Source organism: Calypte anna, chromosome 12 (assembly GCF_003957555.1).
Source record: "Calypte anna isolate BGI_N300 chromosome 12, bCalAnn1_v1.p, whole genome shotgun sequence".
Taxonomy (NCBI): domain Eukaryota; kingdom Metazoa; phylum Chordata; class Aves; order Apodiformes; family Trochilidae; genus Calypte; species Calypte anna.
Window position 1 is genome coordinate 13,877,343 of NC_044258.1, and position 15,050 is coordinate 13,892,392.

The window sequence follows — 15,050 nt, forward strand, 5'->3', positions numbered from 1 at the left end:
TGTCCTTTTGGTTATTTTTGTGTGTTTGTTTTTTAGATGTTTGAATGCAGAAGCTTTAAAATTACTTGGCTCATTTTGAAAATGAAATTGGCAGTAACATTGTTTAACAAATTTGGGAGATTTTCAAAGCTCTTCATATTGGTATGGCAGATTTCAGTTATACAAAGTATAGCTGGGTAACATTCCACCTATCAGGCATTGCACATACGTTAATTTTGGAAATAGGTTCATTTTAAGATACTGTTTTCAATGCAGCCAAGTTCCTGTTTTCTTACAGAAAAGCACGATCAAAGTCCCAAAGCATTCCATGAGATATAAATGGACTTGGCATATAGTTATTTTCTTGTGATCTCTAATCCAAGTTCCTGCTAGATTTAAAAGGGGTTTTGATCACAGATAGTTGTTTGCTACTTACCTGCATATCTCAGAAGCCTCTTATTCTGCAGTGATTTGGTTAAAATTCAGGTCTGTCTTTATGCCGTGTTTTACAGAATGTATTTTTAGCAAGTTAGTCCTTAAATTCAAAATGTTCAACTGGTGGTTCATGCAACATAATATTTATTGACATCAGCTTGTGAAAAGTGCAGCAACTGGTGGAGAACCTCTACTGGTAACTGGTTAAAGAACTGATTTCTTTCCTCTGCTTGGAAGCTATTGTGAATAATTCTGTATTAGCTCACATCCAGTGGTGATGCCTTGACAAATGAAGAGTGTAAGCAGGTCAGATTTTTAAAGCATGCCTGCAATTGCTCTGTCTGTGGGCTGGATTGTAAAGAAAAAGTCCCTTGGCCCCATGCAAAACTGAGGGGGAACGTACCAGCCAAACCAGGACATTTCCACATTGCTGTTGTGAGAGAAAGACCAAGAGGTAGACTTGAATATTGTATCAGAAGGTCAAATATGTTACCAGCTGGCTCTGTTAATTGTTTGTTTGTTGTTTGATTTTTTGTGGGGTTTTTTTTTTGTGAGTGTAAGACTTAAACTATAATGTTGTCCTTTTATGCTGTGGAACACTCAGGAGCTTAAATGTCACATTCATTGTCTTAATTGTCAACAATTAATCTGTCACACTTGCTAGGTTTTTGTTTGGAAATATTAGAGTGAACACTTTTTTTATGAGCTTTGGTGCTATAAACAAAGTATTGCTGTTTGTTAACTATCGACAGCAGTGACTGCAGCATTAGTGGGGTAACTCAGTGGGTGGGTTGGATGCTGCTCTTTTCTGCACTGTGGTGCCTGTGGCAGCACATTTGTTGTTGCTTTCCCAGAGGAATTCTCTCTGATTCTAGGACCTTTGTTAGGGTCGTAATCTCTGGCCCTTCAATTTCCTGGTTGTTAATTTGTTCTCTTGGGTGCCCATCTGTGTTCAGTGCTGAGATGGGAATAAGACAAGGAGCAGCAGAAGATACCACTTCAGTGCAGGGCTCTGATTTATGTGCAAGGACAAGTAGGTGGCTGATGCTTTTCCAGCATTGATTGCAGTGGTTCACAGGTATTTGCAGGGGAACATGTTTTCTTTGGTGTGGTTTATTGCTTTTGTCCACCAGTTATTTCCTGTTCCCTGTCAGCAAATGCTGTCTTGTAGATCCTGGTGTTCCCAACTTTGCTTTCTCCCTCCTAGAAACTTCTTGCACTTCTCAGTGTTTTCCCAGCCTTCAGGGCACATTTCCTGCCCATCCCAAGCATTGAAAATGGGAAATAGGAGCTGGTCATACAAGACAGTGAGGAAGGGTTATATACATAAAGTATGTCTGCTATGTTCTTTGAATGCTGTTGCTTGCAAATTATTCTCCTTACATTTTTACCAAAACCAAGAACTGATTTAAGGTTGAAATTTTAAAAGTGACATGACTTCAAAATCCTATTTTCAAAAATGTCTCAGGCTCATAGGAGCATATCTGCATGGCATTTACTGTTTTGATATGCTCTTGAAGGATATGGTAGGTAGACTTCTGAATTTCTAGTCCCCTTTTTATAAACTTCACATGAAGAAGATCTGTGTGTGACTCTGGTTTCTAAAACTCTGCACCATGCATCTAGATGGAAGTGATACAAATGAATGGTCTGTTTTCAAAATGTTAGGTTATTAAGGCATAATCAATTGATTACCATCTATTTTAGTAGTCATTTTAATACAATTATATGATTTTTTTTTTATTTTAATCTTTGGAATTAATTAATGAAAACTTACAGCATTGCTTGTAGCCATGAAAAATTAGATCAAGTACACCCTGCCCTACTTATACTGTGTATTAGCAAAGCTACTTTTTCCTCAAGAAATACTCTTTTTCACAGCTGACTCTGACTTTCCAAATGCTTAGAAAAAAACCCTCCCTAATTGATAACCAAAATTTAATCATAGTCGGATACTTCCAGTTTGCATTCAAATAAGGTATTTCTCTGTCTAAATAAGCTTCCCTTGGTTGATTATTCATATTGTAGTTCAAAATGTTTAAAAATGAAAGACAGAGTTGGATGAAATGTAGACTACTTAATACAGTGTGTATTTAATATAAAAGTCATGCATTATTCATTTTTGCAATTTGAATAACTTTGAATTTAGCATCCCTGTTCTTCATCTTTTCCTTTGATGAACAATTAATTATTAAAATATAATATTGTCAGCATACGGCACAAAAATCCTTGAAAGTGCAAAATGAGCTTCATTCTCCTGCCATCCTTTGATAAAGGGATACTCCATTTTCTCACTTCCTCACAGAATGTTTATCCAGCATCATAAGTGATTCCATCATTCTAAATAAAAGGTTATAAAAGTTAAAAATAGTTAAACTATTAATTTTAACTGAAACATTTTTTCTTAAATACAAGAGGAAAACTCTTTTTCCCATCTACTTCAACTATAGTCACTGGCTGTTAATGCAAAGAGGGTTTGAATGTTCAAATACTCTTTCAGACTCATAGCATTCCAGTATGTGCTCAGCTGCCATGTAGAGGCAGCTTCTTAAATAGAGAACCCATGTCATCCTGCTGTGAACATCTGTGTGTGCTGCATTTGGAAATCAAATCCTGTGACTGAGTTTGCAGGTTTTCTAACCAATTTTTAATATATGAAAATAAGCAAATCAAATTAAATGCAACCTTTTATTGTGATGATGGCTTCTTGCTTACTCTCTCTTTGAACTTTGGTCAATACTATGCTTTACTATTTATTACCAAAGCACACTTTTTTTCCCAGAGGTGTTGCTATGAGGAGGAAAAAAAGTGTTTTATTATTTATTCGTTTCCTATTTGGAGATGCAGGGAAGTGGTTGATATCTGCTGGATTAGAAGAAAAGAAATTGTTAATGAAGAGATTGCAGTATTCAGTTACAGTGGAATACTTTGACTTCAATAGAATTGCTTATATTTGGAATGCTAAAAGGCTATGGAAACATGCATACCTGTTGCTTTTTTGCAGAAGAATAAAAATGTCTGGATACATCATGAATTTTGCACCATGGAGCAGCATGGGAGGAAAAAAAATCTCCTGGTTATCAGCCTGCTGTCAGAGGCACAGGCAGCTCTTGATTTGATCAAGACTGTGGGATGCTCTGGATGTGCATTCTGCAGACTTAACCATTTTCTTTTCTATCTGACTTGGGAAGATGTGTGTGTCAATCACAAGCCTACTCTCCTTGCTCTGCTCTGCTGCAGGGCAGCTGGCTTGCTTACCAGCTCTGATGAGACAGAGAGAGAAGTGTTCCTGGTAACCAATGTGGACTCGTTTGAGGCATGAAGAATATAGAAAGTGAGGAATAGAGATGTATGGGAGAGCCTTGTGTGTCAGCATGCCCTGAGGCAGTGTACACCTTTGCACAGGCTGAGAGAGAGCTCTGGCCTGTGAGTCAACATAAATTGCAGAGGATAAATGCTCAGGGATGCAGGGAATTGTCTTGCCTGCAGCTGTTTCCCTTCTTTCATTTATTTATTTTCTTTCCCAGTGTTAAATATTACCAACTTGTCAGTGTTACTTTGGAGCTAAATGCTTTCCAGTGCTGAAGTTTGCATTTCAGGCTGCCCAAGGAGCTTCTCAGAGGAAGAGTTTGTCTCCACACTGTTGGGCTCTGGGCAGGAATTTCTTGGGTTATGGAGAAGAGGCAGTGGGTTTGACTCTAAACATACTCCTGGTGCTGTTGCTGACTGCATCGAGCAGCAGCCCCAGCAATTCTTGTGTGGCCAGGTGCAGGCAGCCAAATGATCACTGGCTCTGGATGCTGCTTTGAGAACCCTGTTGAGCTTCAGAGGTGTCCAGCTGCCCTACAGCCCTGCTCCTCAGCTCCCTGGCACCTCCCAGAGAAGTTTGGCTGAGCAGCATGAGGGGCCTGCCTTCTCCATCTCAGCAACCCACGAGGGATTGACCTCACTCCTACATCCCTTCTCCACTGGAGGAGATGGGACAGATGCACTACCCAGTGTTCTTTGGTCAGGGCCTGGTTGTGTCCCCACTGGGTCATGGTGATCCCTCACTGCCATTTTCTGAGTACTGAAAACCACTGGACTATGGTGTTGGTTCTATGTTAACAAAACCCAGTGGGTAACAAGGGCATTCCCCACCTGCACACATTTCGAAATAGGAGTGTGTGTGTTCAGTATAGGATTGACTATCATTTTGGCTGCTCTTTTAATATGAACACATCAACTCTTACAGAGCCTCTCCTGACAGGGCGATTTCGTCTTTCATTATAATAATATAAATATCGTATATATATATATGAATGATAAAATATGTTGTTGCCCAATACACCTTGTTAGGCCTGCCTATCAATGTCACGTCTGTTTTAAAGACATGTTAAAAAAAAAGTGTAATTCTGCTTGTCAATTCTTCCCTGCAGAGAAGGAGACCTTTCTGGATACCCTTTTGTGCTGAGGGACCTCCTGCCAACATCGCTGGGGAGTTACTACCGCTACGCAGGGTCCCTGACTACTCCTCCGTGTAGCGAAGATCGTGGAGTGGATCGTTTTTTCGGAAGCCCGTTCCCATTCTTTACCATCAGGTGTGTTTATTTCTTAGTGAACTCCATCCCTCGATTTGGCCTCTCCAAGGACAGTGTTTTCAAAACCCGCTCTTTGAATTTTGAGAACAAAGAATGTTTCTGTTTGACAAAAAAGGAAGTGTCTGGGATTTTTTTTTTTTTTCTCTCTTAAGTAATATTGTTTCTGAACGAAAGCCATCAGTCTTCAGATGACAGTACAACATTGAAACCCAGTTTCCTTTCAGTGATTTATTTGTATTGTTTTTTGTTAAGATTAAATTAAAGCTATGGTGTAAATATTTACATGGAGTTCCTTTTTAGTCTCTTTAATTGAAACTTTATTTTCAAAAGTAGAGTGAGTGATCTCAGTTCTGCTCAGATTTAGTAATTTGAACTAATTACGTTAGGCAAGACATCTTTCCATTAATTCTCCATGCTTAACTGTTTTTATAAACATAACGAAGCTGCCATTATGTGCTCAGAGAGCTGGTGCACAAATCTTTACAAATTAGCACATAGCAGCTTTTTAATGCAAATAGACACAAGTGTCTGGGATTTGTTTGGAGAAGAGTGCTCCCGATAAAGTAAGAGTCAGATGTTTACCAGCTAAGTGTATTTTGGACATTGTAAGACTGTTGTCTTTAGAAAGCCATCCTGCTGAAGTTAGTCTTTCCTTTTATTCATCTGATGTAAACCACTGAAAACAAACTTAAAAACAGGAATTCTGTAAGGCACAAGTGAATAGTTCACTGGGGTGATCCTGACTGAGAGATGCTGGTTGTCAGAGGTTTCAAAAGGTTGAGAGGCAATCATAGAATCATAGAATCGGCTGGGTTGGAAGGGACCTCAGAGAATCATCGAGTCCAACCCTTGACTCGCCATTGTCCCTGTTCCAGGCTTTTTTTGTGTGTTTTCTAGATGCCTTTGCTTCTCCAGTTGACTCATCATTTTTGAAGCACTGTTTAAAACCAGTCAGAGAGGTTCCAACCGGGGCTCTCCTGAAGCCAAGGGACACAGCAGGATTTTTTCCCAGAAACATGAGGTTGTTGGCCATGTTCAGTTCCAGGTCACCAGGAACCCTTTGCTGGAAGCTTTCTCCCAAACACTGTCTAGCAGTGCTTGAGGCCTGGGGGACTCTCTGCACATGGTCTCTGTTGAATTGGACCCTTTGTTTTTTCAGGCTATTTTCTCTGATTGTTGAGATCATTTTGAATTCTGTCCTTGCCTGCAGGATCCTTGCAGCCCCTTGTAGCTTTTCACTGCCATCAATAAGTTTACTGTTTATTATTTGGTGCGCTGCAAGGCCTGGCCCACGCTCAGTTTTATACATGTGCATCAGGTGGGGTCATGACTTCCTTTTTCCTTTCTCTTTTTTAACAAATGCAAATAAACTGGTAAGTACCAATTATGGCCATCATTATAATGGTATAAAGGTACTTTATCTTGGCAAAGCTTCTCTCCTATGCTGTACAGTAGTAACTGTGCCAAGTTAAGGCTTTTAAAATTTTGGCGTTGTGCTGCTTTATGCATGCATGTGCGCCTTGAAAGGCTGGGAATTCTGTGCTGTAGACAGACTTTCATTGATAGTAAAAACACATGTGGAATAAGTAATAGTATTCTTCTCCTTGGCAGCTCTAGATGGGTGTATTTTAAGAGCCTGCCACCCTGCTATTGCTATGATTATTATTTGTTCCTCTAACAGAAACAGTGCAACATAATCCATTGCCATAGTTTAACCTTCTTTATCACACACCCCGCGAAGCAGTTCTGTTAATCCCAGAGGAGGGAAAGTGATATTGTTTAAAGCTTTGGTTGCTGTTCCAATTAAATCCTTGCTTTTGTGCAAATTACCTTGCTGTAAAAAGGGCACTACTGAAGTGGTCTATTTGTGGAGGCTTCTCTATTTTATTCTCAGTGCTCCATCATCATCATCTTTCCCGATAATTAGACAACAAAACAGGACAAGCCGTGTCACCCTGCAGATGCATTGTAAAGCTAAGTGCATTCAATGACCCAAAGCATGGCATTATCTCTCATAATGCATATCTCAAAGTACCTCATTGTGCTTATAACAGTTTCAGTATTTTTAATTGCTGTCTGTATATCCAGCCCTTAGAAAACTGTGCACATCAGGCTTTAATGGTTTGTAATTACGATGACTCGGGAATTTTAGATCAGGTTTCTCTGTATCTACAATAGTCTTACAGCAGCTTTTCATTTCTTCTTCTGAACAGTAGCTCTTGTACTCCTTTGAAAAAGCATGAATGCAAACTCCTTGACTGGAGCTTTTATTTTTTTTTCCCTGGCAGCTATAGATAAATTAATTTCTCATTTGTGGTAGATAATATTTTTATAATAAAAATGAAGTTGAAGTGACTTATATATACTTCAACACATTAAAAGGAGAAGGTTAAAAATCATATTTGAATTGGCAGTTGTTAAAATGCAATTATACTTCCCCAAGGTAACATGGCAGAAGAAAATATTTTAAAAGTTCTCTCTGAAAGTTAAAAATTCAATTAATGTCATGGAAGTGTAAGCCTCGAGACTTGACTTCAGAGAAGCAGTTGCTACCCAGGTTCTTGAGCTTTTATAAAGTAACCTTAAGCCCTACTTGCTGGCTTCATCAAAACTGCTTCCATTGAATGAAGTGCAAAAGAGTTTGGGGCTTTAGATTATTGGTTTGAAGCAAAATTAAATAATGGTGGTGAGTGCCTCTTGTTTAGTGAAGGATTCTTAACTTCTCTGTTACACTTCATTTGATTTTTTTTGTCAGTACTATCAAATGAGGGTTCAGTGGTAATTTTTGCCAGTTGCAAGTTTCAGGACACTCACACGTTTCTCCAAAGCTTTTAGAAGTATATGCACCTGATGAAAAGGGTGTAGCTTTCAAATTGACCTATCATTAAGGTTGAATGCAATTCAAGTCCCTTTTTAGAGTCTTGGGCCAGATTCTGCACTCCAGAAACCCTGCTAATCAATATATGTAATTGATGTTGATGTAAGAATATCAGGACTGAATCCTTCTCTGCTATGTCTTGCTCAGTTTTTCCAGCAGTGACATAACTAACTCCAGCTCTTGACCTGAATGCTAACAAGGTATTTGTAAATGCTGTACTAACCTTGATAGCTGTGAGAAAAACATTAGCTGATAATATTTTCACCTTAATTTGCTAGAAATTTCTAAGAAATACTAAGATATAAAATAACAGGAAAGTTTTCCAATTACAGTTCTTTCTTACATGTTAATACACTTTATTAAAAATAGCTCAGATCCAAATCCAGCAAAGCAAGATTATTCCCAGTGGACTATATCCTAACTGAGCCTAAATACATTTCCTCTATGGGGGCTTTTTTCTCACCCTGTGTCAAAGGGAATAGGGGTTGGTAGGAATGTCAGGGCACTTGGAGCTGGTAGTCCTCTGACTGTTCCATTTTGCTACTGACCAGCTGCTGGGCAACATTGGATGGGTTTGGGTGCCATCATGTCAAGGGGTGAGACTTCAGTGATCTTCCTGCTCAAGTGTTTGCAAGAGCTGTCTGTGAAGCTTAGCCTGGAAGCTAAACTTCTTAAAGTATCAGAGATAAGGCTGCCCTGTGTGGAGGAGCTTTTGGGTGTGGAATGGCCTGGAAGCCCTTTTTGAAGCACTACTGTGAAACGGAACAGTGCCAGGAGTGAGGAGAGTTTGGCATGGTTGTGTCACATGAAATCCTTCCAGACAAGGATATAAGGGCAAATATTTCCTTGCCCAGGACAGATGTCCACAGGTTGCTAGAAAGCCTTCTTCTTGTTGGCAGGATAAGCTCTGTGCTGAGATAAGCCAGTTGGCAGGGATTCCAGTGGGCAGCGTTACTTCCCATGCTGTTTATTCACTCTTGATATCAACATTTTGCTTCCTGCCATTTTACCTTTTATCAGGCACCCGGATTTCACCACAATTGTTTTTTAATAATGTCCTTTCTCTCCTCTGCCATTATGGCTGCCATCAGCTGGAAGCATTCTACTCCATATTCACCACTGAACAGCAAGACCATGTTAAGTCTGTGGAGTACCTGAGGAATAACTTCCGACCACAGCAAAGCCTGAACAACAGGAAAGTGTCTAAGTCGGCTGTGAAGGATGCTTGGAGCCAAGATATGACAGACATCTTGGAAAATCCACTCGGCACAGAGGCTTCCAAAGGTAGATTACACTTAGAAATTTTGCACTTGAAAAAGGATTTTTTTTTTTTTTTTTTGCCTACTTTGTCATCAAAGGATAGCTGTGAGCTATAAAAGAAGTAACACAGTGTATCAGGCATCACTTGTTGGTATGTGTCAGTAGATTAACTAATCCTGGGTGTGCTTGCAATTACCTGTGAAATTTTCTGTCTCAAAGTGCCATGGCAATAAAGCCCCAGAATACATGAGTCTCAAACTGGTGACGTCCCTGGCTTTGCTGGCTGGCTGTAGGGCCCTAGGGTGCTAGCAAAGGGAACATGAAGGGACAAGGTCAGAGGTAAAATTTCAGCCCCATTAGCACTGACTCATTAGAGGTTTGATTTGGAATAGGGTATCCAGATGTGGTTAAAGGTTCCATTTTTACAGTAATAAGACTTTCTGAAGAACATCGACCTTATAATTGACATTTGTCTCATTCTTTTGGTGATGGGAAAGAAAAACCTCTTTCTTATAGGCAGATTATTTTCTAATGTCTTTTGAAGTGTTTCATGTGCCTTTTTGTAGAGCAGCTGATGCTTGCTTCTGTCAGACACTGGATAATGAGCTAATGAGCTGGATGAAGGGGGTGGGAGGGAAGTTGCAGTCATTGAGTTGGCAAAGAAAGGCCTGGCTAGAGGAGCACGTAAAAATTCCAAGAGGAATGTGTACTGGATAAATAAGACCAGAAATAAATATCATTTACTACCTTTATTTGCCTTTATTGAATGGTGTTATTTATAGGTAGGAGGACTGACATGTACTTCTGAGTATTCAGTCTTGAGAAGTGCTTGGTGCTTCACCAGTTCTGGGTAGAGCAAAAGAAGAAGGGGGGATGTGCCAGTGTGTGCCAGAAGAAAACAGCTAAGCAGATTTACAGTCTTTCTTTTCTACCTGGCATTTTCACCTGGCAGGCATAGAGAATAGTTTTTAAAGGAAGTGAATCATGAAAACAGCTGCGTTCAGCAACAGCACCCTCCCAGGAGAGTGCTGGAAGAGTATTTCTCAGAGCTCATTATTCTGTGAGTGGGCTTATTTGGATATATGTAATATGCACGTACACAAACCACATGTACATTAAAGGCAGCCTTGGGACAGAGAATTTACATCAGAAGTGAGAAGGAGATCTTGGGAATGAAGAAACTCTGCTATGCTCTGATGCTCTGGCCTGCAGTTTTCAGTCAGTGTTTTAACAGCAACATGTGTCAATATTTATTTCTTCAGTTATATCCTGTGTACATATTACCCAGAACAGTGATGAAAGTTAATAGGTTACATTATGTTAAAAGTGACAAAACTGACTAGTTTTATTTTGAGTGCAGCCAAGGTACTCTGGTACATGTGGTATAATATTCAAGAAGATTTTATGCTTTGGCCATCTGCCTACATATTCCTTGACTTTCTGGGTGTTTTTTTTAAGATTATAAAAATGCTTTAGGTGACTTTCACCCCTGTGGTAAAAAGCTGAAACCCACAATTTTGACAATACTGCAAGTGCTAAAGTCTGTAGTTAATGAGCTGATCTTGAATTTGGAGGTGTTGGTACCAAAGGAGCACTTGAATGGCTGGAAAGGTTCCCATTGACCTTTGTCTTTGGGAACTCTAAGGCCCAGTTTCAACCACACATGTGGGTCAGTTAACATGATGTGAGCTGTTCTACAGGAGCAAGAGAGCTGCACAAATACCAGTTCACATTTAGATAGCTTGGTGCCTGGGTTCTTACATGCTTGGGGACTGGTTTGCTGAGCAGGTTCTCTCTGGGTCCCCTCTCATCATGTGTAGGTACCATACTCCTCAGGAGGGGACATGCATTCCCCATCCCCTGTGATCTCATCATTGATGATGAAAACATTCAATGTGCCATCTAATGGGCAGGGATGATGCCAGTCTTTTATTATTTTTTTCCCCTTGGGGCTTTTGGCATAGGAAGCTAATGGCAGGGCAGACAGTCTTTTTGTAGCAGCTACATCGACTTAGCACTTTTGGGTTGTGTGAACACCAGGGGATACTGAAAATAGGTGCATTCTTATCGTGAACTTAAAAATAAATAGATGGCTGCAATGTTGCTAACACAAAATGGATTGTAGTGTATCCTCCAAAGGTTACAGGGATGAGTTATAGCTGTTCCAGAGATACAACAACGTGAATGTTTCTGGCCCTTCTTTGACAAAGGTGAACAGTGATGATGTGCTTGGTCCACTGCACATTCTGAACTACAGACATATAAAAAAATAAGTTGCAGTCATAATACTTGAAAGCAAAACTTGTTTATTCAGCTAGTAAATACAGTACCTCTTTATACAGTGTCATTCATGCAAAAGTACTGAGAAGCCAAGTGCACAAAGTGCTTCTCAGCCAGACAGTCTAGCATACTAATGTAAGAGCATAGGGTCAGCATAACAAATGTATTTTATGCAGATTCTTCTGCACACCTCATGGTTGCATCTCAATGCTTTCCACATTGCATTAAGCAATGTGACCAATGGCTGTCACATGTTGGCTCCGTCTACCCTCCTTGTGCTTAGATTTGTGTTTTGTAGAAAAAGGCAAGGTCAGAAAAATGTGTCTGACTTGCTGCAAGGTGATATGGTTTGTGATGGTCTTCAGCTCTGGAGGGGAAGTTCGGATTTGTTTGTGGTGTGACTTTTTGCAATTTGTGTCTTCTGTCACACTCTATTAAAGTCTGTGGGCAGTGCTGCTAATCTAGAAAACACTGGAGCATTCGTTATGTAAGCCTTTCTTATTTTGGAGGGAAATGTGGCCAGAGCAATTTGCATAATGTTCAGAATAATTTTCAGAATCCCCTGGTGAATAGGGAATATCAGATCAGCACAAAGCAGTGCAGCTCTGCAGTTGCCCATTGACGAACATGCTATCCTAAACAGTTTGGCACCAAACAGGAATGTCTTTTTCCCAGCTATCAAAGCTATCTCAGGTCACAGAGCCAGTAGTGTAACCTGAAGATACACGAGAGGAAAACTATTTCTCACTTTACGCCAAGTCCTCTGAGTATTCCTTAGCAAAGCCTGTAAGTGATGACATTTGTAAATAAAATGTCTTCTGGGAAAGGCTATTCAGGTCAATCAAAAGTGTCAGTGCATTTGGACCCGGTTTGCTAGACAATATGAATGTTACCAGCCTTTTGTTTTACAATTACTCTTCTCTCCTTCATCTTTCAATTTTAAAAGGAATGAAAGGAGGAGTGTGTTTTCAGTCATCAGAATACAGATAGTGAAAATATGTTAACTAATTTGAAATTGTGTAGAAGGCTAATTTTTCATCTGGGATTTCTTTTTGTTATTATTTAGCAAGAAGAGTATTCGGTCCATTATCTTTTCCTTCCTCCTGTTGGCAGATGCTGATGTAAAACAGTTCTCTTGAGGACTGTTTGTATGCCTAGAAAAAAAGCACATGCTGACACTTTGCTGAATCAGAACCCATGAGCTGAGCTTAATTCTGACCTTGGAGTTGTTTAAGAAACCATACAGATCTTCTTTAAATATTTATTCTCAAGTACAACATTCAGGATAAATAGTGCTCAGCTATGTAATTGTAGCAACTGGTGAATTTATAATAAACCATCACACATTTTTTAAGAAGAACTTTCAGAGGAAGTTTAAGGTGAAACTTTCAGAGATTCAAGATCTAATATGCAGTGGATCATACTGTTAAATCATGCAGATCATCAGGCTGTACAATTTCACAAGAGGGCTCACTGGTGTTACTGCACTGATCTGTATGAAGTTTTGCAAAGTTAGAGGTCTCTGTACAGACATATTAAACTGGGAATGTATTTGTAAAAATTCATTAGTATCAGTGACAGTGTTGATTTTTTGCCGTGAGCATCTCTGTTAAAATTGCCTCCTTTCTTCTCTGGCCTGTCCTCTGTGACTCAGGACTGTGCTCCTCTGTCACATCACATATGTGCTCCTGCCTTTTCATGGGCTGCTTTCGAGCAGCAGAGGATGCTAATTATTTATCAAATAAACAATTCTTACATAAAAGTCTGTCCAGTTCAAGGACTTGATTCTGCTTGTCCTTTACTACTTTCACATGTTGTCCCATCAAGCAGGGTTGTATTTACAAAACATACCTACTTCAGTAAAGGTGGAAGCTCAGAAGAAAACGTGTTTCATTTCTTGTTTCACGATGTACCCCATGTGCAACAATATTTGTCCATTTTATTTGCTGATGATAAGGACCATCAGATGGTGTTCTTTCTCTTTATCATTTTTAAAGCTGAAAGAAAAACCTTTAGCCTTCTGTCTCATTAAATGTGCTGCAAGCCTCACAACACTTAAACAAGCATCCCATGTGAGGGCTCTTGACATCAGAGTTTTCTTTCACAGATGCTGATTACTTCCCAAAGGTGTCTGATTACTCTTTGCTGGAGTCTCAAATGATGCTGTTTCCATCAGTGGGAATTCGCCTTAGAGTACGATCTTTAATTATGATCCTAGACTAAGTTAATAATAACAGTCATAAATTCATTCTAGTAACTTACTTAGCTTTGGACTCTAAATTAATGGCTGGGATGTTTCTCTAGGATGTACAGGTGATCATTTTTCTGATTGTTTTTGTTAAGTCGTAGCCGTACACCTTTTGGATGTCCTTATAAGTTCAGACAACTAAGATGTGATACAAAACATTTGATTTTCCTTCTGATTTGCACTAAAGGAATAGTGCCAACTATCAACCCCCAGTCAGTGGTACAGCACTGTTCAAGCAGAGCAGTTCAGTGCATATTCTTATTCACAGTTCTGACATGAGAAATGAACCCAAGGCTCCTGTGAAGGTGTCTGTTTCCTGCATGGCATCTTGCATCTCCACTGCAGCAGCATCCAAGCTGTGTTTCTGGAGATTCAGGGCAGTGACATCATCACTTTGAGGCAGATAGTTTAGAGCACAAGGCAGCAGTGTTTTCTGAATGAGAACAAGTTATTTGTCTCATTTATAGCCTCTGTTATTACTTCTGTAATTTGTTTTTGCTTTCTAAATGCCCGTGTTTTTAGAACTCTCTCAAAACAGCTTCACAGCTCTTTCATGCCTCGGGTTCTCTCTGGGAGCAAAGAGGGTGTTAGGCAGAAAGTTCCTCTCTAAAATGTTGTTTATTCTTTTGTACAACCTAAATGACCACAAATTATTCTATAGCAGTAAGTGTACTCTATCCAAAATAACAATAGAATAAATATCATATGTATTTAAAGCTTAACAATTGCTAAAGCAAAATTATAACATATTTCTTAAATATTTTAAGAACCTTTTTTTTTTATAGTTGTTTGATGTGTTTACCATTATACTTGATTTGCAATATAATAATAATATTTGAATTTGTCATGATTAAACCCAGTTTCTTGAATTTTTATTTTTATTTGCATTTTATCTTTCCCCTTCATCCCTGTCATGGACTGTGTTTTAGTCAGGTCAGTGTCCTAGTGCAGTGTGCTGGTGCTGATGACTCTATGTGTCATTATTAGGATTTCTGCTGGTGCAGCAGGCTGGCTCAGTGCACAGGTTGCACTTGAAGTTGGTATCAGTGTGCTGTTAATTCCTTGTCCTGCATTTCTTTGCACTGTGGACCTGCCTGGCTGCCACTTTGCCTCAGTGCTCCAAGTCCTCACATTGCTGCAAGTGTCTCTTTTTGATGTGCCTCAAGTACCTGCTATAATCACATTTTAGGCAGAAAACAGTGTGCTCTTTCTTGTATATCTGCCTTCCCACCTCATCCATGTTTTGATTTGTAATGCTGTGTGCTCATATTACAATCGAGTTGAGCTAAGCAGGAAGGGCAGGGTTCTGCCTTCCAAGGGTCTCAGTTCAGTCTGGTGGAAGGCAAAGTGTTTCAGGAAAAACAAAAAAACAAACAATAAAAACCAAAAA

At 39.5% G+C, this 15,050-nt stretch overlaps 1 protein-coding gene across 1 annotated transcript in view; it reads left to right on the forward strand.

Moving 5' to 3' along the window:
• Positions 1-15,050, forward strand: part of PTPRG (protein tyrosine phosphatase receptor type G) — a 392,351-nt gene that overhangs the window by 288,862 nt on the left and 88,439 nt on the right. The window contains 5 exon segments of the mRNA XM_030458295.1: positions 4,833-4,852; positions 4,855-4,941; positions 4,943-4,960; positions 4,962-4,994; positions 8,964-9,156. Of these exon segments, the coding sequence (XP_030314155.1) occupies positions 4,833-4,852; positions 4,855-4,941; positions 4,943-4,960; positions 4,962-4,994; positions 8,964-9,156 (351 nt within the window).